This window comes from Malania oleifera, chromosome 9 (assembly GCF_029873635.1).
Source record: "Malania oleifera isolate guangnan ecotype guangnan chromosome 9, ASM2987363v1, whole genome shotgun sequence".
Classification (NCBI taxonomy): domain Eukaryota; kingdom Viridiplantae; phylum Streptophyta; class Magnoliopsida; order Santalales; family Ximeniaceae; genus Malania; species Malania oleifera.
In genome coordinates, this window is record NC_080425.1 from 16,867,677 (window position 1) to 16,894,812 (window position 27,136).

General features: G+C 34.9%; 2 protein-coding genes across 2 annotated transcripts; both read left to right on the forward strand.

Annotated features, from left to right (window-relative positions):
• The first annotated feature begins 511 nt into the window (after positions 1-511).
• Positions 512-1,083, forward strand: LOC131164305 (pathogenesis-related leaf protein 6-like). Its single transcript, XM_058121399.1, has one exon. It carries the CDS (start codon positions 537-539, stop codon positions 1,002-1,004), a length of 468 nt encoding a protein of 155 aa, XP_057977382.1. The 5' UTR covers positions 512-536; the 3' UTR covers positions 1,005-1,083.
• An 18,477-nt stretch (positions 1,084-19,560) lies between these two features.
• Positions 19,561-24,585, forward strand: LOC131163375 (uncharacterized). The gene is made up of 4 exons (XM_058119969.1): positions 19,561-19,647; positions 23,188-23,207; positions 23,699-24,295; positions 24,375-24,585. Exons 1-4 carry the CDS (start codon positions 19,561-19,563, stop codon positions 24,583-24,585), a joined length of 915 nt encoding a protein of 304 aa, XP_057975952.1.
• The last annotated feature ends 2,551 nt before the right edge of the window (positions 24,586-27,136 follow it).

The following is a 27,136-nucleotide window of genomic DNA, read 5'->3' on the forward strand; positions in this document are numbered from 1 at the left end:
ACATTTAAACAGGTTTATAGTAACATCAACTTGATGTAACTAAAATTCACTTTTGGTAACATCAAAACCAAGACATTGCCAAAAGATGTTTTCAGATATAATAATTTGAGGTTAAGAAAAATTATTTCTACCATTGATAAATATGTTTCAAGAACCCTTATTGTCATTACCAAAAGATGGACCCACGTACAACAACTAAAATCTTGCTAATGTGACCAAAATATATGACCATGTTACCATACGTATCGTCAAGGTTGTCATTACTAAAAATTTTCACAACTGTCTAGACCACATTTGGTAATGTCATATTGATGGTTCAAAAAATTCCTTTTCTAAGCCATGAAAAAAGGTTATTTCTTTAAAACCTTGCACATTTATTCTATATTACCATTTAAAAGCCTAAAAATTTCAAGTTCTATTTCAAATAATGACAGTGGAATATATTCTTTCTCCTATATATATATAGTATTTCCCAGGCTCATATGCACTATTCTCAACCAAATTCAAAAATGGGGTTTCGTGCCATTTGTTTTCAGATGACGTTGATGAGCTTGGCAATTGGGGTTCTTCACTCCCAAGCACAGAACTCTCCAGAAGACTATCTGAGGGTGCACAATGCAGCCAGAGCGCAGGTGGGCGTCGGGCCGATGAGATGGGACAAAACGGTCGAGGCCAATGCCAAAAACTACACCCATAAGAGGCTGGGAGACTGCAGCGATCTAACTCCACAGTATCTTACTATATATGGGGAGAACCTTGCCAACGGGCCTGGCTCCTTCTCCGGCGAAGACGCCGTAAACAAGTGGGTGGCGCAGAAGCCCATCTATGACTATAACACCAACAACTGTTCCAATGGTCTGAACTGTCGTGGTTACACTCAAGTGGTTTGGCGTAGCTCGACTAAGCTTGGATGTGCCAGGGCTAAGTGCAAGAATGTGAATTGGTGGTTTGTCACCTGCAACTACTATTACCCGGGCAATTACCCTGACCAGCGCCCCTACTAATTAAATTAAAGACTCTTATAATATATATATATATATACATACAAGTTTATGGTGATTAAATAAAATATTGCTCTTGATTTCATTGAGTGTAATCTTTGTATTTTTAGGAGCATCCATGTGGTTGGAATTAAATATTGAAATTTCATTGAGTGTGACCTTATAAAACCCAAAGATCGTTGAGGACCTAGACTTAAACCCAACTTTTAAAACATGGATCTCTCTTGATGTTCTTTAAAACATATGCAATCTCTCATTTTTCTTCTTATTGACACTATATTTTGTCATGCGTAGATCTATCCTTTCTATTTATTACTAGCAGAAAGCCTATGCTATGCATGAGATTAATTTTAATAATTTTTAAAATTTAACAATTAAAAAATTGAATTATGAATCAAATTATGATGTTTTGTAATATTCACAGAATTACTGTACATGTATCAATAATTTGATTTTTTTTAGGTCCATATGTAAAAAGTTTTGTAAGTATAGCATGGTAGACATCTCAACTAATTTCAACTTTTTTTATAAAATAAATTATAAATTTATGAAAATATTTTTATTTTATTTCGAAGTTAGCTAGTAATTAAAGAGATGACGAATCTCACATAGCACACAACATAAATATAAATAGAATACTAATTGTCAGGGAGTACTTATTTATTATTATTTTATAAAATATTCATTATTTATAATATTTAAGGTCAATTTAGTGTAGAGTCTTAAAATGGAGGTCAAGAATTTAACAAATAAAGTGAATTTCTTTAAAAAGGTACCATAATATATGTTTTTCGGTATTGGGATGCCACAAACATTTTGGATGTAGATCATCTTAATACTTATGCTCATCCTAACCCCTTTTACACTTAGAATTGGAAACTTACAATATAAAAATTTCAACTTCTAATTTTTGGACTTTTCTTAAGCGACTCCATACAATGGTTGTACATTGAAGGGGAAAAAAGTTATATACAATTATTCTACATTAAAGGAAAAAAATTCAAGTAGAATCACATAAATGAGAATTAATTTAATTAAATCCTCGTAGAGTTTTATTTTCAAACCTATCCAAAGGATATTTTCATTTGTCTAATTAAGAATATCTCCAAAAAAAAAAAAGGTCAATAATTATTTAAATAACAAAGCATTTTTCAAAGATGCTTTAAATGTTGATGGTACTTGCAAAAAAATTATTCATATATACATTTGTTCATACATACATGTGTTTGTATGTCATTTGTGCACATATAATTTTAGCTTTCGTAGAAAAAGAAAAGTTGCTTAATTAAAACCCAACACATTTATTGCATACATATATAAAATGTCCCAAAATTTTATTCTTGATATGCGATTAAAATCTTTCAATTGAAATAAGATATCAATTTTATGATCATATGATAGCCTAAATAGAGAAAGACTTGCCAGGGTAATCCCTCCACATAGGATTTCAAACCCTCCAATCTCAGGATATTGTATTAATATTTAAACCTACTAAAGTTATATGGGATCCATATCATTAGAAACCGTACTAAACAATAACTTTTATTTGTATAGGTCTAAGTGCTAATGAGGCATTTTATGATTGGAGTGTTTGAAATCCTATGTGCAAGGACCACCCCATGCAACTTGTAAGTCTTTCTCCCCTAAATAATATGTGTGTGTGTATGTGTCTATATAGTGTCAACATAAATGATTGTCCAAAAGATAAATTATCAAATCCTCTGATTTATGGACTTTCCCTAGTGACAATTGTTAGCTGAAGAGTTTCATTAACTTAGTTTTTATGATAACAAACTATTGGACCACTAAATTCATGTTTGACTTGTCTTTTAACAAGATTTCAAGCCACTACAATTGAAAATTTGAGAGAAGAATTGAAAACTTATTTGATTATTTCTATTCATTTCTTCAAAATTTTAATGTGTTTTATCTTGTATATCTAAAGAACATGAAAGTCATGACATCAAAGCAATTAAATAGGAAAAAACAAACAAAATTGTGAGATTGTTTAGGGCTGCCACTATAAAGGTAGTTGACTAGCCAAAAGGGGTGGTTGACTGGCCTAAGCAGAATGCCCAGGCAGTCAATTGCCCCTAGGTAGCTAGGTCAATCAACCTAGGTAGAAAGCTTGAGAGGGTAATCGGCCTTGCTTTCTAGAGACTCCCAATAGTTAGTTTACATAGGTCAACCAACCTATGCAATCTATGGAACTAGAGGGAGTAAACTTCATGATGATCCATCAATATAGAGAAGGCAATAGCGCGATTTATTTTCTCGTTAGAGAAGGAGAAATGGGAAACAATGTCATTTACGAAGAACAATATCTTTTACCACGTTCTCTGAAAGGTATCCTTTGAATGGATAGATTGGGTCTCACTTCTTTTCGTCATTAGTTCATCCTTTCGATTTTTGTTTGGTTGATTTAAATTTTTTAATTTTAGTTTATTTTATTATCCTTTTTTTTTATAGGCCTGTTTAGATTTATTTCTTATTTAGTTTTGTTTGGTTTTGTAGTCCAATTTTGGTTAGTTGTTGGGGTTGTTTCTAGAAGGCATTTAATGTTTTTATCTGTAATCTCCCAATACTTGTCTTGTAACCACAGTATTTCTCCGTCATAAGTGAGGGTATATCAATAAATATTTGGAGATACCGCCCTCTTTTTTTAGAAAAAAAAAAAAAAAAAAAAGGTCAACCATTCTAAACATAAAACTAACTTTGACAGACAAAAAAAAAAGCCACTAGTTTAATCAAAAAAATCTATATATATGCCTTCTTAAACCCAAGAATCTTAGATAAGCTATTGATATTGATTTTATAAGTGTCCAAACTCTTTCTTCTCTCTTAATCTCTCTTGTGCCTCAATTTGCTCACTCTTGAGAGAACCCTTCACAACTCTAGTGCAACAATCTTGCATATCCTTTGAAAGTTATTTATTGTGCTTCAATTTGTACAAAATTAATTGTGAAGAAATTTGTTTTGTAATTATTCTTATATTTGGTTACCTTGTCTCCATATAAAACAAGGAGTGTAATCAGTTTCTTGTTTTCGTATAAAGCAAAGGGTGTATTGGTGCCTTTTTTGCCATTAAAGTAAGTGGAACAGCAGAATTTCAAGGTGTGTGGCCTTGAGAGTGTGGGTGTAGATGGGGATAGCTGAAGTACTATAAAGTCTCTGCATCCCTTTTCTACAATGTCTTTAATTTAATTGTTTTAAATTTGTGTGGTTGCTTGAATTATTTAATTTGATTTAAATTTGGTATCACACACTTTAATTTCTATTAAACCCAATATAATCCCTCCCCATTGGCTTGTCAGTTAGGCCAACAGCAATGTATGCTACGATCCAAGCATACTACCTAAAGAAGGAGAAAGAAAAAAAAAAAAAAGTCAATCAATTAAATTGTTTGAAAAGTATTTATTTTCAATTATTCAAATTAAATATAGTTTGATTGTCAACCATTGTATTAAAGAGTAACGTACATTAATCTTAAAAGGGAGGTTAAACATTATATAAAATAATTAAAAGTCATTTCCTAAGATGAGTCTTTAAATGATGCTTAATAATTGTTTGCAAAATTATACATGAACATATGTGGATACAAACACACATGCATATTAGTACATAAGGTACATAGTTACATACCTAACTATGTATATGCACTTACATATACATGAGTAAACATATATATATTATATTTGTGTCAAAATTCTACATATATGTGGATGCAAACACACATGCATATTAGTACATAAGGTACACTTACATATACATGAGTAAACATATATATATATATATATATATATATATATATTATATTTGTGTGGTTGCTTGAATTATTTAATTTGATTTAATTTTGGTATACAGCACTTTAACTTTTATTAAACCGAATTCATCCACTCTCCCTTGGTTTGTTACTTGGGCCAAGAACAATATATACTATGATCCATGTATACAACCCAAAGAAGGAGAAAGAAAAACACATGAAAAGTCAATCAATTATAAGGTTTGAAAATTATTTATTTTCAAAATCATTCAAATTAAATATAGTTTGATTGTCAATGTAGTGACACGAAAAATAATAAGAATAAGGAAATAAAGAAAAAGGGGATTTTTGGCTTGGTGTAGACCAAACCGTCGACAGTGTTGTTATTACTGTAGTCGGGTTAAGGGGAAAACAGTGAAAAATGGTTTGGTTAAAGACCAAACTGTCGATGGTTTCAAAAGAGCCTAAGGAAACCGTCGACGGTTTCATGCTGGGACAGAATACTATATATTGATTGCATGTCATTTTTCTTGGAAAAAAATTTAGAAACACTCTCTCTCTCTCTCATTTTCTACGAAGACTCTCTCTCTCTCTCTCTCTCTCTCTCTCTCTCTCTCTCTCCTCATTTTCTCACTCTAAATACCCCAGATTGACGATCAGACTCCATTTCCAAGGCCTAGCAGCAAACCTCATCAATTTAACCGAGATAGAATTGTGTTTTGAGGATTTCAAGCACCACTCCAAAATTAGGGTAAGAGAGTTGGTTTTTAATAATAATTAGTTATTTTGTTTGTGTGGGTTTAAGAATGCTGGGATGATATGTATTCTAGGGTTGAGTTGATAAAATTAAGAATTTTGGAATACATGGTTTTGTGCGACCGCCACAGGCGTGGATTTAGGATCCCTACGAGCATATCTTAGGAAATTAGGTAAAGGGAATTAAATTATGTCAGCAATTTCTGGAAATTAAATGATTAAAATAAAGTATGATACGAAAATAATATATGTGTAAATTTTCTGACTTATCGGGTATATATATGTGAAACGGTAGTTTTGGAAATACCTAATGTTTTACTAGATTATTATGATATCGTTATATATTGTTATTGAAAATCTGTGTGGCATAAGAAATGATTTCGACTATTGAAAAATAAATCTATGAATGTTTTGTATGAGGAGATGGAGTTTATGATGGGATATAAACAGGTATGTTGCAAACAGCTATATTGATATAAGATATGTATAGATATGTTTTACACTGATATGATGATATGAGTATTATACCAATATGTTTAAGACAAATATGTTGAAATGAGATGTATATAGACATGTTTTTATCAAATATGATATGATGATATGTGATATACATAAACACGATAGTTTTATACTTATAGATATAATGAACAGCCATGAGTTACAGATGAGATGTGTTGCATACACATGAATACTCATGAGCTTGAGCACCATGAGTTATAGACAAGATTTGTTACACATGGATACTCACATACTTGAGCATGTTTATGAGAAACGATAGTTTTGAAAACGGATTTGTATGAATAATGAGTGATGGAAATAAGAACCAAATGAGAGTACGGTACCGTTGTTAGTGATTGATTTAGTACAACCACACAGCTCAGGGAGCGTGTAGGTATTTAAATTCGATTAGTCCTTCGAAGAGATGTTGAATGCCCCTTGGCTCGAGTCAGGTTGCAGTGGACCAATCATACTACAGACGAGATATTTTGACTCAGCCTAGTAGGCCAACCAGGGTTAAGTCCCACCTTCGGGCCGCACAATCTAGTCATGTGGGGTTATTACATGACGATGATATGAATAGGTCTCCACATTACAGACATGATACACTCATATGATTATGTTTTGACAGATATGTTATTTTATACGCAGAAATATCTATTGAGTATGATTATGATTTCGATAAAAAGTATAGATATGAGCAAAGATTTCTTTGATACTTCAGTTAAATTAATATTTTTTTATAAACATGATATGATACACTGTAACTCATTGATACACACTGATAATAATTTATTTCTGCTTACTGAGAGGTGTCTCACCTCATAGATCTTAAATATTTCAGGAAATACGAGACGTCAGAAGGAGCAAGCTCCGAGATAGAGGAGTCATCGCCCCTGTAGTGTAGGGTATGTGTGTTTATATCAGGGATTAGGGATAAGGATATGTAAACCTTGTGATATCAGTTGGTTTGTTTTTGGGAGTTGTGTGCACATTTTGGAGACTAGTAGCACTCTGGTATTGTATATAAGATTTAAATATGTTATGTTTTCCACTGCACAGATAAATATGGATATAGACAGATGTATCCTCGGTACCCCACTTTGGTACCGTGTTGTCTTAGTTGACTCTATTAGTTATTTGATTGTATATATATATATACATATTAAAAAAAATCAGGGCATCACAATTTGGTATCAAAGCTTAGGTTGTTAGGTTCTGCAGACTTTAGGATATAGTGGATAACAATACCAGAGTATAGGAATGGATTTTGGTGAGGACTAAGTTTAGAATTTAGGGTTCTGTCTCATAGCCTAAAGGTAGGAAATTCGGTGGTGGTTTCTATGATTTTCCTGGGTTGACGATCTCAAGAAAGTCAAGGTAAACTATCGCCGGTTCTTGTTTCTGAGTGGTAAGACTGAATCCTAAACTAATAAGGATGTAAAGGGGATTGGTATAGGAGGATATGCTAAAGTTCTTAGATAGATAAATGCAATAGGCATGTTATGATGATAGGATTCTAAAATTGTTTTGTTCTATTTTCAAGATGGACCCTGGAAATAGCAACGCTCATGTTGGAGGTGGTAATGATGCGGGGCCCTCTAGTATAGACGCAGAGATTTTGATGCGGTCCTACGCAGTGTGGCTTAATAGGTAATGGCTGAGATAGCACGGAATTTGAGGGAGCAGGGATGCCCATAAGTGGATCAGGGTTGCACTATTTAACAGTTCACTAGGATGAATCCCTCGGCCTTCTCCGGGAGTGCAGACCCGATTATGGCAGAGAACTAGATACAGGATGTGATGACCCAAATATATATATATATATATGATTAAAGTACAATAATAATAAAATAATAAAAATAGTCATTAAGTTAATATCAATACAGAAGTGTTTTTCTGTAGGATCCTTGATTCCATGTTTGATGCCTAAGAAAGACCTTGTCTTAGCGAGTGCTCAGAGACCATTGCGGCTCAGTCGCTCCCTGGAGGCCGGCATGGTCAAAATGGAATTTCATAGGATAAACAGGATAGACACTATTTGTATACGTAAATAAGTATATATACATAAAATAGTGTTTTGACAGACATAATTTGTAGAAATACATAATAAGATGATAATAATATAGGTATCATATGTGGGGCCCACAAGACTATGTGGGGTCCACATGAGTCCCGGAGCCACAAGACACTGTTTATATACGTAAATGAGTACATAAAATAATGTTTTAACTGATATAATTTGAAGAAATATATGATAAAATAATAATAAAATAGGTATCCTATGCGGGGCCCACAAGACTGTGTGGGGCCCACATGAGTCCCGAAACCGTATGAAGGTTTTCACAAGTCTCAAAACTATGCAGGATGCATAAAATCGTATAAGAGTTATTGGAATTACGTACGATCCATTTGGGTCTCGAAATTGTGTGGGGCCCACAAGACTACATGGGGCCCACAAGACCATGTGGGGCCCACATGAGTTTTTAAAATTTAAATTTAATTCTTGTTCAAAAATAAAATAAAATAAAATAAATACTAAATATAGTTTAAAATTAATAACAATGATAATAATAATGATAATAATGATTAAGAAAAATAATAAAATAATAAAATAATTAGTTAGGTAATGGATTAATTAATTAGGTAAGTAATTAATTAAAAATTTATTTAGTGGGAATGGTGGCAAGCACTTCCAAATAGCCTCCACTCAACCCATACCTTGCCCATCCCTTGCCCATTCTTTAATTTTTAAAATTATAATTTCACACATCTCCCCACACTTTTATAAATTCTATTTCTTCCCCAAAATTTTCCTATAAATAGGGAGCTCTCAACCTTCATTTTTCACAACAATTTTCCAAGGAAGAGAAGGATTAGTGAGTGAAAGAATTTGTGGTGGAGAGAGAATTTTTGAATAAATTCTTAATCACCCACTTTTTCCGATCTCATTTCTTAAAGATAATTATTGTGTTCGTAGCACACGGTAAAAGAAGAAGGTAAGTAAATTTTGATTATGTTAGTATTTTTATTCAAAATTTATACCCGAGTTTATTTGTAAGTAAATTGGATTATGTTAGTATTTTTATTCAAAATTTATACCCGAGTTTATTTGTAAGTAAATTTTGATTATGTTAGTATTTTTATTCAAAATTTATACCCGAGTTTATTTGTAAGTAAATTTGATTATGTTAGTATTTTTATTCAAAATTTATACCCGAGTTTATTTGTAAGTAAATTTTGATTATGTTAGTTTCTTTTTATTTTAAATTCATACCCGAGTTTATTTTGTACGTAAATTTTAATTATGTCAATTAGTTCCACAAAATTTTCATGAGTTTATTTTCACGCATATTTAATTATACCAGTTCTATCTTTAATATACTTGCATCTATATTTGGGTTAAGAAATGTTCTAATCCCCTCGGGTAAATTTTCAGCATTTCTTTCTATTCAAAAATAAAATTATATATATATTTTTAACACAAAAATTGTGTGGCATGAGTTTATTTCTACGTTACATTTTTTTTATGTAAATATGAGTAAAGATGAGATTTTCACGATATTATTTTAAATTGCATAAATGATAATAAGATGATTTTCAAACCCCTTATGGCAACGAAAGTTCAAAGTTACAGATGCTCGGTACCGCAGCTTAAAGTTTATACGGATCAGAGTGCACCCACACTGTTTACAGAGTGGTTATTTATGTTAGTGGATTTCTCCTGAGTGCACACCTGGTTTAAGTCCAGGACTTAATAAGGAAAATCTCACTTAAAGTTTACGTACGTTGATTTAGTTTGGTCGGCCAGCCAGCTAAGTCCAGTCTTCGGATCGCACAACCCAGTCATGGGGGTAAACATGACTTACGGCAAACAGGCCTAAGGGTGGTTTTTACAATATATGTTTATACGTATTTAATTACGTGTACAAAGTTACTGATAATTTGAAGGAAAAGTGTAAGTTTACGTGAAAAGGATCATTTTGGTGCTTATATGACGATCTAAGGAAAACGTATAAGGAAAAGTATATGTATGTTTATCATTAAATATTTTTACAGTTTTAAAGTTAAAAGTTTAATTTAGCAGTTATAGTATATGATTTAAAAATTTACTGTTGAAATTGATGACAAAAGTTTTATGCAGAAATTGTTAAATTTATGTTTATTCTAAAAGAAATCTTGAAGTTATAGTATTCATTATTGTTTTACGAAATTCTTTAAAAACTCATTTTGTCCACACACTAATAATAATCTTATTTACTTACTGAGCGTCGTCTCATCCCAATCATATTTTATTTCAGATAACTCCGAAGGACATGTCGGGAATCAGGCTTAGCAAGCATGCGGGTGGGGATTAGAAAAATAAAGATTGATTAAAAATATTAGTATGGTTTCAGATATTTATGTTTGTGAAATTTTCCTTCTTTTGAAATAAATGATTGTAATATGAATAATTAGCGCTCTGGTTTGAATAAAATTTGAGTTTATTTGCTTCCGCTGTAAATCAGTAGTAAAAAGTTAATATCCCAGGCCCCTCGGGGTCGGGGTGTTACACAGGAGATTGAGAAGATCCACACTATTTTGTGTTACACCGACGAGCGGAGATTTCTATATACCACCTTTAGACTGATAGGGGATGTAATAACCCCGAAAAATTTATGCATGGAAATATAAAAAATAAATAAATAAATAAATAAAATAAAATAAAATTTATTAATTAATTAATTAATTATTAATAACTAAATTAATTAAATATTATTAAATTGAATTAATTAAATATATAATATAATAAGATATATATGTGTATATATATATATATATATATATATATAAAATAAAGTAGGTTAAAAGAATCTTAAGGAAGATTGTGGATTTCAATTAAAGGTTCTTTTCTTTCCCTTGCCTGCGCCTCTCAAACTCTCTCAGTATCTATGCACTGTCTCTCTCACAGCGTCTCTCACTCTCGTCTCTCTCCTCGTCTTCTCTCCCTCTCTCCTCGATTTTATCGATCTAACGAGCACCGATCATAAATCGAAAAATATCACTGGGCTCCATTCTCCACCACCAACATTTATACCAGAGCGAATTTGTCGTAGGAGCGACGTAGGCATATCCCCTGGGATAAGGTAAATTCTCACTCTTACCTCAATTTTTCTTAAATTTTATGCCTAATTGACGATCGGACACTATCACAAGAATCTAAGGATGATTCTCTACAAGTCTAGTGGAATGAATTTCTCATGGGGTCGTCATAGGCATAACCCCAAAACTAGGATAAAAGGGTTATTTAGAAATTAATTGTTATTTAATTGATGTAGATTTGGAAATGCTAGAATATTGGGCATTCTGGGATTGAACTAGGGTTATTGAATTTAGGGTTAGCATGACCGCCGCGAGTATAATTTTGGGATCCCTACAGGCATAGTTCAGGAAACCAGGTAAAAGGAATAAATTATTACAGATATTTTGAGAATTACTGATTTAGTTAATACGTGAAAATGAGTATATGATATTTTGCCTGAAATTATTATGATATGAATATTAGATAAAGTTGTGTGGCATGTGATTTATATTGAATTGTGGTGTTTTGGTATTTGAAATATAAGAGGTGATGAAAAGTGATAAATATTAATGAGTACTTTCTGAGAAATACTGATATGTGAAACATTGATATGTTTACGGGAAGATAATTATGAAATGAAGATATGTTTAATTGAGAAATGTTGAAATACGTGAAACATGATATATACTATTATGAGATGATGAGATGTGCACAGAAAATTATGAGAATATTTTTATTGCGATGAATTAAAATATACTGATATGAGAATAGTTTTATTAAGAAACATTGAAACGAGGATATATATATATATATATATATATATATATATATATATATTGAAGAGTATTTTAAGAAAAATGATGAAATATTCAGTATAGAAATGTTTTATTGGGAAATGTTGAATAATGTGAAATGAGATATATATATATATATATATATATATATATGTATTATTATGAAATGAATTTTGAAATGTGAATATTAAAAATGGGAATATTGCAATAAAAATTCTGCAATATAAATATTGAAATGTGGAAATTGAATGTGAACATTGTAAAGTGCGAAAGCTACAATGGGATCATTAAATACTGGGAAATGTGAACATTGCAAAATGCGAAAGCTACAATAGGATCATTGAAATATGATTGATGAAATGTCAATACCACATAATGATTGCGGGTATGTGGTAATGATAACCCTAACGGATGGTTATGGAAACCCTAATGATGGGTTGTGATATTGAGCACTATACCGTTGCTAGTGAGGTGTTAATGCAACCACACGATATCATGGAGAGTGTGGTGTGGGCAGTCGACTGAGCCGTTTAGTAGAACTGTTGTGCCCCCTGAAATTGTAGCCAATCGCTTAAACTCTTTGATCATAGTCATTCTAAATTTTGGCAACATCTCCCCATGGTTCTCCAAGTACACGAGATGGGGGAAGTGAACATGTTCTTAGTTTTTCATCACTAACAAATTGTCATAACACCCCACTATGTACCCAGAGAACATAAGTAGAGACACTCTCGAAATATGTAATGATAATGAACAAAGCATGAACAATGACAACAATGTAAATACAACTTCCTAAATTGTCCACGCATTAGAGAGTTTAATTGTAGAGACCGGTTGAATTAAATTAATTAAATAATAGGAGGATGAGAGAAAAAGAAATTGTAAATTCGAATTCAATAGGGTCTCGTCGACAAACGCACACGCTTAATGGGATCGTCGACGTTGACACGCATCTCATTGACAAGAAGTTACCGAGGGGCTATATTCAACTCTAAATTTCATCGATAAGGAATAAGCGTTCGTCGACGAACTCCTTTCATGGCCTCGTCGACAAGGTGGCGTGTCTCGTCGACAAGTGCAGGTGTATAAATAGCTAGAACTCATTTTTCACCGCAGAATTCACGCGAAGAACCTCTCTCTCTCTCTCTCTCTCTCTCTCTCTCTCTCTCTCCCCTCTTTAGTTATCCTTCCTTCTCTCTAAGATTTTGGGTCCGTTCTTTGCCAGATCGACAATCTGAAGCTGCCACGTTACTCCTGGGGAAGTTCTCTTCAAGTTTGTTAGAGTAGATCATTGGTGGGGCTATCTTGGACTCCATCCCAAGTTTAGGATAAGGTTTTTTATTGAGTATTTGGCATTCCTACAATTGTAGAAAATGTAGCATTTGAAGAAATCATGAAGTTTTGTTCGGGGCAATGTTGTTTTCAAGGTGTTGAACGGAGAACCCTGTGAGTGCAAAACTAGTCATTTTAGAAGCTTTCCAGTAGTCAGGTAAGGGAGTAAACTAAAGCAATAATTTTCCATGAAAATTATTATTAATTAATAGCAGATTAATTTTCAGAAAGCATGTATTATGTATGAGTATTTTGGGAAAATATATATATACCTAGGAAATTTTTGTTTTTACACAAGTATATGTTTTAGTGTAAATGTCAGGAAATGTTTTTTCAGAACAGAATTCATGATTTTATTCAGTTTGTGTGGCATGAATATTATTTCACATATAATGTATTATGTTAAGTCAGATTTATTAAAAAAGCATGTTTACAGTTATTTTCAAGAATAACATGATAATATAGAAAATTATGATTTCAGAATATATGATAAACAGTATATATGCTCAGTTCAGTATCTATGATATGTTCGGCACAAGGCCATGATTGATACTCGGCATAAGGCCACAGTTATGTATGTTTGCCGGCCTAAGGCCGCAATTATGTATGCTATCCGGCGCAAGGCCGTGATTATTTATGTTATGACAGAATTCAGAAAATGTTATCTGTAACGACCTGCTTAATAAACTGGGTTTTTTTTTCCTTTTTTTTTTTTTATACTATGATATTCTACATGCTCTGATACCATACTAATCAAACCCAATTATCAACCTAAGCAGCAAGAAGCGAAAATCAAATAAACATATCCATATATAATTATACACAATACCAATACCATACAATACCAGAGTGCTAACACGTTTTCCAAAATATACACATATCACTATTCCCAAAATATCCCCAACTATGCTGGGATATACAAAATCCTCCACAATACTCACTTCACTGACAGGGCACTACTGTAGCCCCTCTATCTGCGAGCCTGGTCTGCTCGCCTACCTAGATCACCTGAAAAATGATTCAACACTAGGATGAGTCAACGCTCAGTAAGATGAAATATGCTATTACTAGTGTGTGGCAAATGAGCTACAATATTATGAAAATCTATTTTCATATAGTCATGTATAACTGAATATGTAAATATAGTACAAGTGATAAAATTCACCACCCTTTCCATGTTGCTTAACATAACAGTATCGTAGGTTACTATTTAAAATACTTCTAGTACACATAAGTATGTTCCCTATTTCTGTAAATCTATACATGCGTAATAATAACAGAAAACTTTCCCTGTGGATAACTGTGTGTCATGATTAACCCCTCATGACAGGATTGCGTGGCCCGTAGGCGAGATCTACACTGGCTGGTCGACCAAGGTAAATCACTAAACTCCATCGGTCTGATCTGCCCACCTCAACCCATGTCTGATGGGGAGCCTGTCCACGTCAAGGGCCTAGGTGATCGACCTACTACCACGTATTATCTAAATAGGTGGTTGTACTCATAACATAACATAATATATATAGCAACGGTACCATGCTCTGTAACTCTATGGTCCAACAGGGTCTGATACTATATAATATATTTCTATATACAACTATCTGATTTACCATGATTCTGAAATAACCATATAAACCATGACAATGAAATAAACTGTAACTATATTATCTGTATTTCTGAACTGAACTATAATACGTACGTCATGGTACTAAAAACTGTATAATCATAACACTGAAAACTGTATAATCATGGTACTGAAATTCGTATAATCATGGTACTATAAACTGTATAACATATTTCCGTACTATTTTCATATTCTTAAGCCACACAAAAATTTAATACATAATATTATAATTAATAGGTTGTATAAAGTCCTACTGTGAATAATAACCTGGTAAAAATATACATTTGATACTGAAAATCATTTTAGAATTACCTAGCATAGCATATTTCCCTTACCTGACTACTGGAAAGCCCCTATGGTATACTGGCCTAACACCCACAGGGCCTCCTACGTAACACCCTGAAAACAATGTTTTCTAGAACAAAATATCAGTCTACGCCTACATCATTTCCTATAACTGTTAGAAGGCCAAAAATGGACTAAAAGGTCTTACCCTGAATTTGGGATGAAATTCAACTTCATTTCACCAACGATCCGCTCCGGCAGACTTGCAGAGAACTTCACCAGGAGCATCGTGGTGCCCATCGTACTCACAGACATTTTTGACTCGGTAGTGGTGGTCCAGTCATTGTCGAGTCTCACCTTCGAGCTGCACAACCCGTCATGGGGGGTAATACATGACATCAGCTAGCTATTAATCCTGGGTATATTTCATTACTACTATTTATAGCAGATGATTTTATGAACATTGAAATATAGTATGATTCAGTATAACTATGAAATTGTATGATTATTCAATTATGATATTATCAGTGTTTTCAAGCATGTAATATGTACTGTATATTTATTATAGCACACAAATATTCATGTTGCCATGCAATTGTATTTAGTTTATTTCCTTTACTGAGAGGTGTCTCACCCTAACTTAAAATTATTTCAGGAAATCTAAACAGACTGGCGGACCGAGCTCCATGCCATTAGAAGCATTTCTTACTACCCTACTAGGAGGGTGAGTTTTTTAGCTAGGATCAGCTGGTTTTTGGTGTTTGATTCTAGTTTTGTCTTTTGAGGTTATGAGGATTGTATATATACATCTACAGAAGTATAGTGGAATGTAAGTATCTCTAGTATTGTATTTGATGGTTAGGTGGATGAAATTTATATTTACTACTGCTTAGGTGTCCGTTGTGTGTGACAGGTGTGTCCCAGTTACCCACGGGTTCGGGTTAACATTGTTATGTTATAAGTTAATGGTATCAGGGTATTTAATGTGGTTGATTATGTATTAAATTAAGCAAGTCATTACAGTTTGGTATCAGAGACTAGGATGCTAAGTTCTGCAGACTCTAGAATGCAGCGGTAACAATACCAGAGTATAGGATAAGGGAATTTGAGGTCTGGTTTTGTAGCCTAGATACAAGACTTCTATGATGGTTTGTGTGTTTTTCTTAGGGTGACAATTTTAGGAAAGTCATGGTAAACTATTGTCGGGTTGGATAACTAGGAGGTTGCAGGATTGAACCTTGAATTAAGATCAGGGATGATAAATCAGTTAAGGATATAATATACTAGTTAGATGATATGTTATGGTAATAGGGTCCTAAGCTAAGTTTAATGTCTTTTCAAGATGGACCCTAGAGGTAGTAGCACCCATGCTAGTGGTAATGAGGGTGTTGGGCCCTCAGGCGTTGCGAGTGGCGATTCAGACACAATATTGCACAGCATGGCTTAGCAAGTCATGGCTAAAATTGCTAGAAACTCCAGAAAGTAGGGTGGTATGTCTACAGGCCACAGAGTTTGATTGAGAAGTTTATTAAGATGAATCCTCAGGCTTTTTCAGGAGGAACTAATCCTACGGTCACCGAGAACTAGATGCAGGAGATTGAAAAATTATTTGCAGTGCTACAGTGTATTGAGGAGTAGAGGGTGTTGTTCACTGCATATAAACTTACAGAAGAGGCTGAGAGATGGTGGACGGTAGTGAAACTTCTGGAGCAGCAGAGGACAGTGCCTATAGAGATGACATGGGATCGGTTTAAGGAAGTATTTTTCAACAGATACTTTCCATCCTCATCCAAAGAAGCCAAGATAGAGGAGTTCCTGAATCTGAAGCAGGGACTACAAACAATGCAGCAGTACGCGGCGAGGTTCATTGAGTTATCCCACTTCGCCCCGTACATTATTCCAGACGATATGAAGAAGGTAAAACGGCTTGAAAGAGGTCTAAGAAGAGAATTATATAAGCAAGTGTCAATACTGAGATTGTAAGATTTTTCCAAGCTAGTAGACAGGGCAGTTATGGCAGAAGCCAAAGAGCGGTTGGAGGCTAAGGAGCAGAAACTGAGGAAGAGATCCACGCCTTCTGGTTCCTAGCAAGGGTCCAATCGAGGTTCGTGGAAGATAAGTAGTTACAATAGGGATCTGAGGCAAAAGTCAGGGAATCGTGGGTTTTAGGGTATGCAATCTTTTCCAGCTTGTCCGACTTGTGGGAAGAAAAACCCAGGTGAGTGTCATGCCGAGCAAGGTATCTGTTATCGATGTTGGGAGCCAGGACATATGATGAGAGATTTTCAGGCTCAAATTGGAGCTGCTCCCACTCCTAGACCTACTCGGGGAGGCTATTAGGTGCCTCATGGAGGTCATCAAAGGAATACGGCTCTAGCAAGATTTTATACCTTGATGCCTGGTGATGCTAGGACAGTCGGCAACATGGTGATAAGTATGGTTAGCATGCTTTCATTTAAAGTTATCGTATTATTTGATTCAGGAGCCACACACTCATTCCTGTCTATGGAGTGCACTAGATTATGTGGGGCAGAAACACAGTTATCCCATTAGGCTTCCTCTACCGCATAATTCCTCCACATAACTTTTACTAAAGAAATCTTCTTATTGCGCAATTCCTGTTCTTTCGTGTCCAGAATCTGCACTGGTACCACCTTACACGCCAGAGTATCCTTGAGCTCTATCTCACCATAACTAATCACATGAGAGGGGTCTGGGGCGTATTTACTCAACATGGAAACATGGAATATGTCGTGTATTTTGAACAAAATGGGTGATAAGGCTAGCTTGTAGGTAATTGACCCCACTCTCTTAAGAATTTCAAATGGGCAAATAAACCTAAGTCTAAGCTTACTCTTCCTTCCAAATCTCATAACTTCCTTTAATGGAGCTATTTTCAAAAACACGTGATCTCCAACATCAAACTTAAGTTTCTTGTAGTGAGTATCAGCGTAATTTTTCTTCCGGCTTTGAGCTGCACTGATTCTGTCTCTGATGAGCCAAACTTTATCATATGCCTGCTACACTAGCTTTGGACCCGCAACTCGCTGCTCACCTATCTCATCCCAGTATAAAGGAGAATGACACCTCCTACATATCTGTATCGTTTTTAATAATTTCTTGAAAGTAGTAATAACATGCTTATTTTGAAAACATAATATTTCATCATCATAATTTTCATGATATATGTTACTCATGTCACACAAAACGGGTAATATTCAGAACATAAAATCTATTCTAAAGACATATTTATGATATTATACATGAAAATCATATTTTTGGTCAACAACATTATTTTCAACATATTTCCACAATATACATATTTACTTGAAATTAAATGCTGTAAAATAGTAAATATATCTTCATAAGATATCTGACTTAGTTTATCCCCTTACCTAACTTATGGAAAACTTACATATTACTCCAAGATTACACTCGTGTGGTCCCCAGCTCAACACCTTGAAATTGATATTTCCCAACAAAACTTTAGTATTATCTTCCCTAACGTATTATCCTCAGTTTAGAAACACCAAAAACCTTATAAAATTGAAATTAACTAACTTACCCAAAATTTGGGATGGTTCCCAAGTTGGCCTAACCGACAAATCACTCCAGTACCCCCCTCCCCTCGATAGACCTGCTATAGGTAGCATTACTCAGTGGCAAATCTCTAAGGCCACACTCCCTTATCAACAAGTCAAAATGTTGCATACTAACTCCCAAACCCCCCCCCCCCCCCCGCCTTCTAGAAAATCTTGCCATGTTAAAATCCTCACATACTACCCACCTAGGGGAACAAAACCTAAAAAAATAAAACAACACTCAACCTAGAACACACTCCTTAAAGTATACGTAGATACTGAGGAAACCCCACCATTAAACCCTGTTTTTCACTTCGACAATAACTGAGAGGGAAACGAACCCCACTAAATTGCCCACTTTATAAATAGAAGTCCCATATGATAAGAACAACATTTGAAGTGCCACAAGATGGTGAATCCATAAGGGTTTGGGTAATAAGTTAAAATGTTTGCATGGAGCACCTAACTTTTAAGCACCACCTGGAAATAAGATTTGCTAACTCTTTATCATGCAAATTTTTACTAGTTCACAGTTAAGATTCTAATACAAATACATTGTAAATCATACTAGTTAAAATGACATTTATAAAAAATTTAGACTCAAGATGAGAGTGTTGGATCATAAAAACAAAAAAAAAAAACAAAAATATGGCATGATGCTAATACAAAGACATTGTAAATCTTAAAAATATAAAACACAATATAGAAGGCATACATTAATTAAAAATCATACTAGTTAAACTTAAATTTATAAATAATTTATTTAAACAGAATAACATTTGTAGGCAGAGGGGGAGGAGGAGGCAGACCTTGCAGGTGGTAGTGGGTAGTAGCAGCGGTGGGTAGCGGCAGAGGTGGGTAGCGATGGCACAGGGAGGACAAGGAGGAGGGTTTCCCACAAGGGAGCTGGGAGAGAAGGGATTTTGGGGGTTCTCAGGTTTCCGTGTGGAGGTTAGTGGCGGTCTAGGGAGGACAAGGAGGAGGGAGGAGGGTTTTGCATGATGGATCTTGGAGAGGATGGGTTTGGGGGATTCTCGAGTTTCCACGCGAAAGGGAAAAGTACCCTTCTGCATAAAGCTTTTAGTAATCGTTTTTAAAAACCGTCACTAATAGTCTTCTATTAGGGACGAAAATTTTTGTCACTAATACCAAAAAAATCCTTGCTAATATTTTCCTACAATAGTTTGAGTGGAAAATCTACTTTTAGTGACGAAAGTATGAGTGACGATTTTATTTTCATCACTAATATGTTGACTATTAATAAAAGAACTTTATTTTTGTCTGTAATGGCTCATTATTAGTGACGATTTTAGCTCCTCACTAATAGTTTCGTCACTAAAAAGCCCCTTTTTGTAGTGGCATAAGCACTTATATATGCAGTATGGATAGTTTCTCTTAGGCTCTTAAGGATTAGGAGGGCATATATATATAGATTGGATGAAAACTAATCATTTTTTTCTTGTTAAAGCTTTTTTGTTGGACAAATTGATCGACCGCTTACAAGGTCTAATCGACTGCTAACTAATCATCAAAAAGGGATGCTAGACCGTTGAAGGAAGGCAAGAATTCCCAAAATGGTCAACTACCTTCAAGGGTTAGTTAACTACCTATGGCCTCTGTGTAGATTGGTTGACTGCCCCCTAAGGTCGGATGACAGCCCTAGGACAAGGCCAAGGTTTGGTCTAGTATGTTTTCCCATTTTCCAATTTAGGTTCATTAGTGTTATGTCTTATATTTTCTTATGATTTTAAACTTTAAAATACATTACAATTGAGAGAGAAATAATTGAATTAAAGTTTTCAAAAACATCTCTCAATTTTATCTTCAACTTTTCTCCAACTTCAATGGCTTAATTCCTGTAGAAATACAAATTAAGCATAAATTCATTAGTTCATAATAGTTTGTTTTCATCAAAACATGGTTAATGAAATCTTATGGCTAACAATATCATTATTTGTCATATTTTTTTACCATGTTAAAAGAATTTTATGAGGACCATATTGGTATATATATAATTAATTAATGAACTTGTTGATAAATTGAAACTTTGTGCTTAAATATTAAATTCTTTTGTCTTGCCCCTCATACTTCAATTTTGATGATATCAAGTGGGAAGCGATGGGAAAATAGGAACTTATGTATAATTTAAATGATTTATATTTGCTCCAATTTTTTGTGAATGGTTTGTCAACATCAAAAGGGGTAGATTATGATCCCCAAGGTTTCATTAACCTAATTTTGATGATAACAAACTATTATAGACTAATGACTTCGTACTTAAGTTATTTTCTACCGGATTAAAGCCATTGAAGTTGAGATATTAAGAGAAGTTTTGTAGAGACCCAGAAAATATAATATTAAGAATATATAAGAAAAGGATGGAAAATGGCTTAGTGAAGAGAAAACCGATGACGGTTTTCTAAAAAGCTAAGAAAATCGTCGACAGTTATGCGATTTTACCATGGCCTAGTTAAAGGGTAAACGGTGAAAACTGGGCTAGTTAAAGAGAAAATCGGCGACCATTTTCTAGGAACCTAAGAAAACTGTCGACTGTTTTGGCTAGAGACAGAATAATATATAAGGGGCTGCATGTTATGTTTTTATAAAAATTTGAAAACCCTCATCTTCTCTCTCACCAGCTGTGAATCTCTCTCTCTCTCTCTCTCTCTCTCTCTCTCTCTCTCTCTCTCTCTCTCTCTCTCTCTCTCTCTCTCTCTCTCTTCATTTTCTCACTCTGGATTCACCCAATTGATAATCAAACTCCGTATCTACAGCCTAGTGGCGATTCTCTTCAAATTGACCAGAGCAGAATTGTGTTTTGAGAATCCCAAGCACCATCCCAAGCTGAGGGAAGGAATTTGTTTATGATGTTGTTTGGTGTTTTAATTGGTTTAATGGGTATATAGGCCTAGGAATGTGAATATGAGCATAATTCTGGGGAGAATTGATTAATTGGGATTTATGGAATACAGGGTTTTGGTGTGAACACCACAAGCACAGATTTAGGGTTCCTACAGGCGTTTCCCTAGGAAATGAGGTAAGGGTGATAAATAATTAATTATTTGATGTTTCCTTGGTTAAATGGAGTATATGGATCCGAGGAAAATGTGAATGTGATATTATTCTGGGGTTATGTGATTTCAGGATTTTAGAATTTTGAATGCCGCAAGCATAAGTATAGTGTATTTGCAGGCCTCTCGATAATCAAGTAAGGGGAATAAAATGAGCCAATTAATTTTTGGCAATTCTAATAATTAAAGTATAACATGTGTTTAATGGGTTTTGAATTTTACAATTGTGGTATATTTGTGAAAATTCTGAAATTTAGCATAATATGTATTATTTTACAATTAATATTCGTGAATTCTATTAATTAAAGTATAATATGTATTATTTTCATATAGCAGGAAAATACAGTTTTACCCATACAGAATATAGTATAATTGTTTCATTAAAATTGTGTGACATGAGAAATATCAGATATAGTACAGAGATTTAATATAGAATTTTATATAGCCTTTATATTACCATGATTATATACAACTTTTATAGAACCATTATTATACATAGCTTTTACAGAACTATGATTATACACAACTTTTACAGAACCATGTTATATAGTTATTACAGAGCAATTATTTACACTTATCGCAGAATCATGGTATTACAGTTTATTATAGAATCATAGTAAAACAGTAATATACAGACATAGTATTATATAGTATCAAATCCCTGATGGACCAGTATAGATTACAGAACATGGTACCATAGCTAACATAGTATAGAATGCAACCACACATCTCTGATAAAGTGTGTAATGGAACAATCGATTGTGCCTAAAGGAGAGAGGCAAGCTCCCTAACAGACGGTCCAGGTTGAGGAGGCCAATCGTACTACAGAGGTTATAGTTTGACTTAGCCTAATAGGTCAGCCAGTGTTAAGTCCCACCTTTGGGCCGCACAATTTAAGCATGCGGGGTTAATTCATCCATCCAGTTATCCATATAGGGAAGCTTTCACAGTTATATAGATATATATATGTATATAGTTTTACAGAGAATGGGAACTACCTATTATAGTTATAAGTATGTTCAAATAGAAAGTTTATTTTAAAAGGCCTACGTCTGAGTTATAATTTGTTTTACATTTAAATGTTATCACAGTTATAGTTAAATTAATAATTATGTTATTCATGCGAAACTCAATTTCCACACACTGGTTGTAATTTATTCCGTCTTACTGAGAGGTGTCTCACCCCAACATTCCAAACATTTCAGGTGATCCAGATAGGTGTGCAAAGCGTGCTCCAAGATAGAGAGGATTTTTTTATTGCCCTAGTTGCATGTTAAGTTTTGAGTTAGGAGTTGTATTTTTGGGTATGCCCCTAGGGCATTGTGTTTATTTTGAGAGATGCATATGTATATTTTGGGAAATACTGGAACTCTGATATTGTAAATAAGGTTAATGTATTTTTATGTTTTCCGTTGCTTAGGTGGTATATTTTGAGAACAGGTATCCTCAATACTACTTTGGGTCCGAGATGTATAGTGAATAGTATTATGGGTATCAAAGTAATAGCATATATCTATATATATAAATGATAGTAATTTTGAGTTCATTACAAGTTTGGTATCAAAGCCTAGGTTGCTAGGTTCTGTAGACTTTAGTACATAGTGGAAAACAATACCAAAGTATATGAATGGATTTTGATGAGGATAGGTAAAGGATGGACTGGGATTTTGGTAAAGTCAATGTGAGGGACTAAGGTTAGAATTTAGGGTTTTGTCTCGCAGTTTGGAGGCAGGAACTTTGGGGTGGTTTCTGTGTTTTTCTTGGGGTGACAATTTCAAGAAAATTATGGTAACTATTGTCGGTTTCTATTTCTGAATGGTAGGACTAAACCTTAAATTAGTAGATAGATGGTATGAGGATATCTTAGTTAGATTAACGTAATAGTTGTGTTATGTAGTTAAGATTCTCATATTATTTTCGTGCTATTGCAGGATGGATCCTAGAAATAGCAATGCACACGTTGGTGGTAGTAGCCATGCAGGGCCTTCCAGTATGGGTGGCAATAACTCTGACCAGGTGTTGCACAGTGTGGCACAACAAGCTATGACAGAAATTACCCAAAACAGTAGAGAACAGGGTTATCCATTAGATGATCAGGGTTGTACGATCCAGCAGTTCACTAACCTGAGTCCTCCAACGTTCTTGGGGGGAACCAACCCTGTAGTTACTGAAAACTGGATGCAAAAAATTAAGAAAACAGTGACGGTGTTGCACTACACTGATGAACAGAGGGTCCTCTTTACTACATATAAGTTGATGGGTGAGGCTGAAAGATGGTGGACAACCGTGAAGTTGTTAGAGGAACAAAGACATGTACTAGTAGTCATGACTTGGAGCCAATTCAAGGAGATATTCTTTGACCGATATTTCCCTACCACTATTAAAGAAACCAAGGTAGAGGAATTCTTAAATCTGACGCACCTGACAGTTCAGCAATATGCGGCGAAATTTATTGAGCTATCGTGTTTTGCTTCGTATATTGTTCCAGAAGAGGCTAAGAAGGAAAGGAAGTTTGAGAGGGGTTTGAGGTAGGAAATCTATGAACAGGTGGCCATTTTCAAAGTCCAAGATTTCTCAGAATTGGTTGACAGAGCTGCTATAGCATAGGCAGGCAGACAGAGGGGTACTGGGATATAGAGCCAGAGAAAAAGGCCCACGCCTCCTGGGTTTTAGGAAGGTACTAGTCGGAGCCCATGGAGAGGAGATTGGTATGGAAGAGGACAGAGGAAAATTACGAGAAACCATGGATATCAGGGTGAGCAAACTGGTCCTATCTGCCCTAGATATGGCAAGAGGCACATGGGAGATTGTTGGGTAGGAGAGAATGTCTGTTATCGGTGTGGATGGCCAAGACATATTGCAAGCAACTGCCGAGCTCAGCCAACAAATTTACTAGTTCCTAGACCATTCCAAGGAAATAATCAGGCACCCAAAGGAGGCCAAAAGAGGAACACAGCCCTAGTGAGAGTCTATGTGATGACACCAGGAGACGCTCTGAGGTTGCAGGCGATGTCGTGACAGGTGCTATTACTGTTTTATCATATAAAGTTGTTGTTTTATTTGACTCAGAGGCGACACATTCTTTTGTGTCTATGGGCTATGTCAAATTACATGGGATAGAAAGCCAGCTGTTAGATACCGAGCTATAAGTAGCTACATCAACAAGGTCAGTAGTGAGGTGTCGAAAGGTACTTAGAGACTATCCAGTAAGCATTCAGGGAAGAGTATTACTCATTGATCTTGTGGTATTAGATATGTAGGAATTTGACATGATTTTGGGTATGGACTGGCTAGAGGCTAACTATGCCAGTATTGATTGTCATCAAAAAGAGGTGGTATTTAGGCCTCTTGAAGAGTAGGAATTCAGATTCATGGGGTTTTATGTGCATGCCCCACCATAGTTGGTGTCAGCTATTCAAGCAAGGAGACTACTCCAAGATGGTTGCTAAGGATACATAGTGTGTATAAAGGAAGTGCCATAAGGAGAAATGAAACTTGCTGATATTACAGTAGTCACAAAATTTTCAAATGTTTTTCTATAAGATTTACCTAGTTTACTACTGGATCGTGAAATTGAGTATGCTATCGAATTACTTCTAGGATCAGCACTGATTTCTAAAACACCCTACAAAATGGCTCCAGCTGAACTAAAAGAACTGAAGGACCAATTGCAAGAACTGTTAGACAAAGGGTTTATCAGGCCTAGTGTGTCGCCCTGGGGAGCGCCAGTTTTATTTGTAAAGAAGAAAGATGGGATGATGAGGATGTGTATAGACTACAAAGAGATAAACATAGTGATAGTAAAGAACAAGTATCCTCTTCCCCATATTGATAACTTATTTAACCAGCTCTAGGGAACCCGGGTCTATTCTAAGATTGATCTTCGATTGGGATACCATCAAGAAAAAATTAAAGCAGAGGATGTTCCGAAGACAGCTTTCTGAACCAAGTATGGCCACTACGAGTTTTTGGTTATGCCTTTTGAATTGACTAATGCACCAGTAGTATTTATGCACCTAATGAACAGAGTATTCCACCAGTATTTGGACCAGTTTGTTATTGTTTTCACTAATGATATTCTGGTCTAGTTTTGAGGAGCACAAAGATCATCTGAGGATGGTGCTACAAGTGTTAAGAGAAAAGAAGTTGTACACTAAGTTTAAGAAATGTGAATTCTAGCTAAGGGAAGTTACATTCCTTGGACATGTGATATCCGAGGATGGTATTTCAGTAGATACAAGCAAGATAGAAGCGGTGGTGAATTGGACAAGACCGAGAAATCTTTAGAAGATCCAAATTTTCTTAGGTCTGGCGGGATACTACCAGCGGTTTGTAGAGGGTTTTCCCAGATTATCAGACCCTCTAACTCGGCTCATGAGGAAAAGTGTGAAGTTAGAGTGGACCGATGAATGTGAGTAGAGCTTTTAGGAGTTGAAGAAGCAACTCGTCATCGCACCATTTTTTACCATTCCATCAAGGGATGGAGATTATGTGATCTACAATGACGCGTCTCTAAGAGGACTTGGGTGTGTATTGATGCAACAAGGAAAGGTTGTGGCATACGCTTCTTGACAATTCAAGGAATATGGAAAGAACTACTCGATGCATGATTTAGAGTTGCCTGTAGTGGTGTATGCCTTAAAGATCTGGAGGCATTATCTGTACGTTGGGAAATGTGAGATCTTTACAGATCATAAGAGTTTGAAATATTTCTTCACACAGAAAGAGTTGAATATGAGGCAGAGGAGATGATTGGTGTTAATTAAAGATTACGATTATACCATCAGTTACCACCCAGGGGGAGCAAATATGGTAGCTGATGCCTTGAGTCAAAAATCAGGGAATACCTCTATGTCAGCAGTGGTGATGCAGCATCAGATTGGAATGGATTTGGAAAGGCTTGGGGTAGAGCTAGTAGAGGGAGATCACCAAACATTTATTACTGGTTTGGTACTTCAGCCAACTTTGTTAGAGAAAATTAAAACTACTCAAATGCAAGATGCGAAAGTAGTAAAGATCAGAGATAAAGTACATAGTGGATAGGGAGCTAATTTTACTATTTTAGATGATGATGCTCTGAGGTTGGGTACCATACTATGCATACCTGCAAATCCTGAAATTAAAAGAACCATCTGGGAGGAGGCACATCAATCCTTGTATACAATGCACCCAAGAAGCACTAAAATGTACAAGGATCTTCAAGAATCCTTTTAGTGGAGCAATATGAAGAAAGAGATAGCTAAGTACGTAAAGTAGTGTTTGACATGTCAGCAGGTAAAAGCTGAGCACCAGAGATCAGCGGGAAAATTACAGCCACTCCACATTACTGAGTGAAAGTGGGAACATATTTTTATAGATTTTGTTACAGG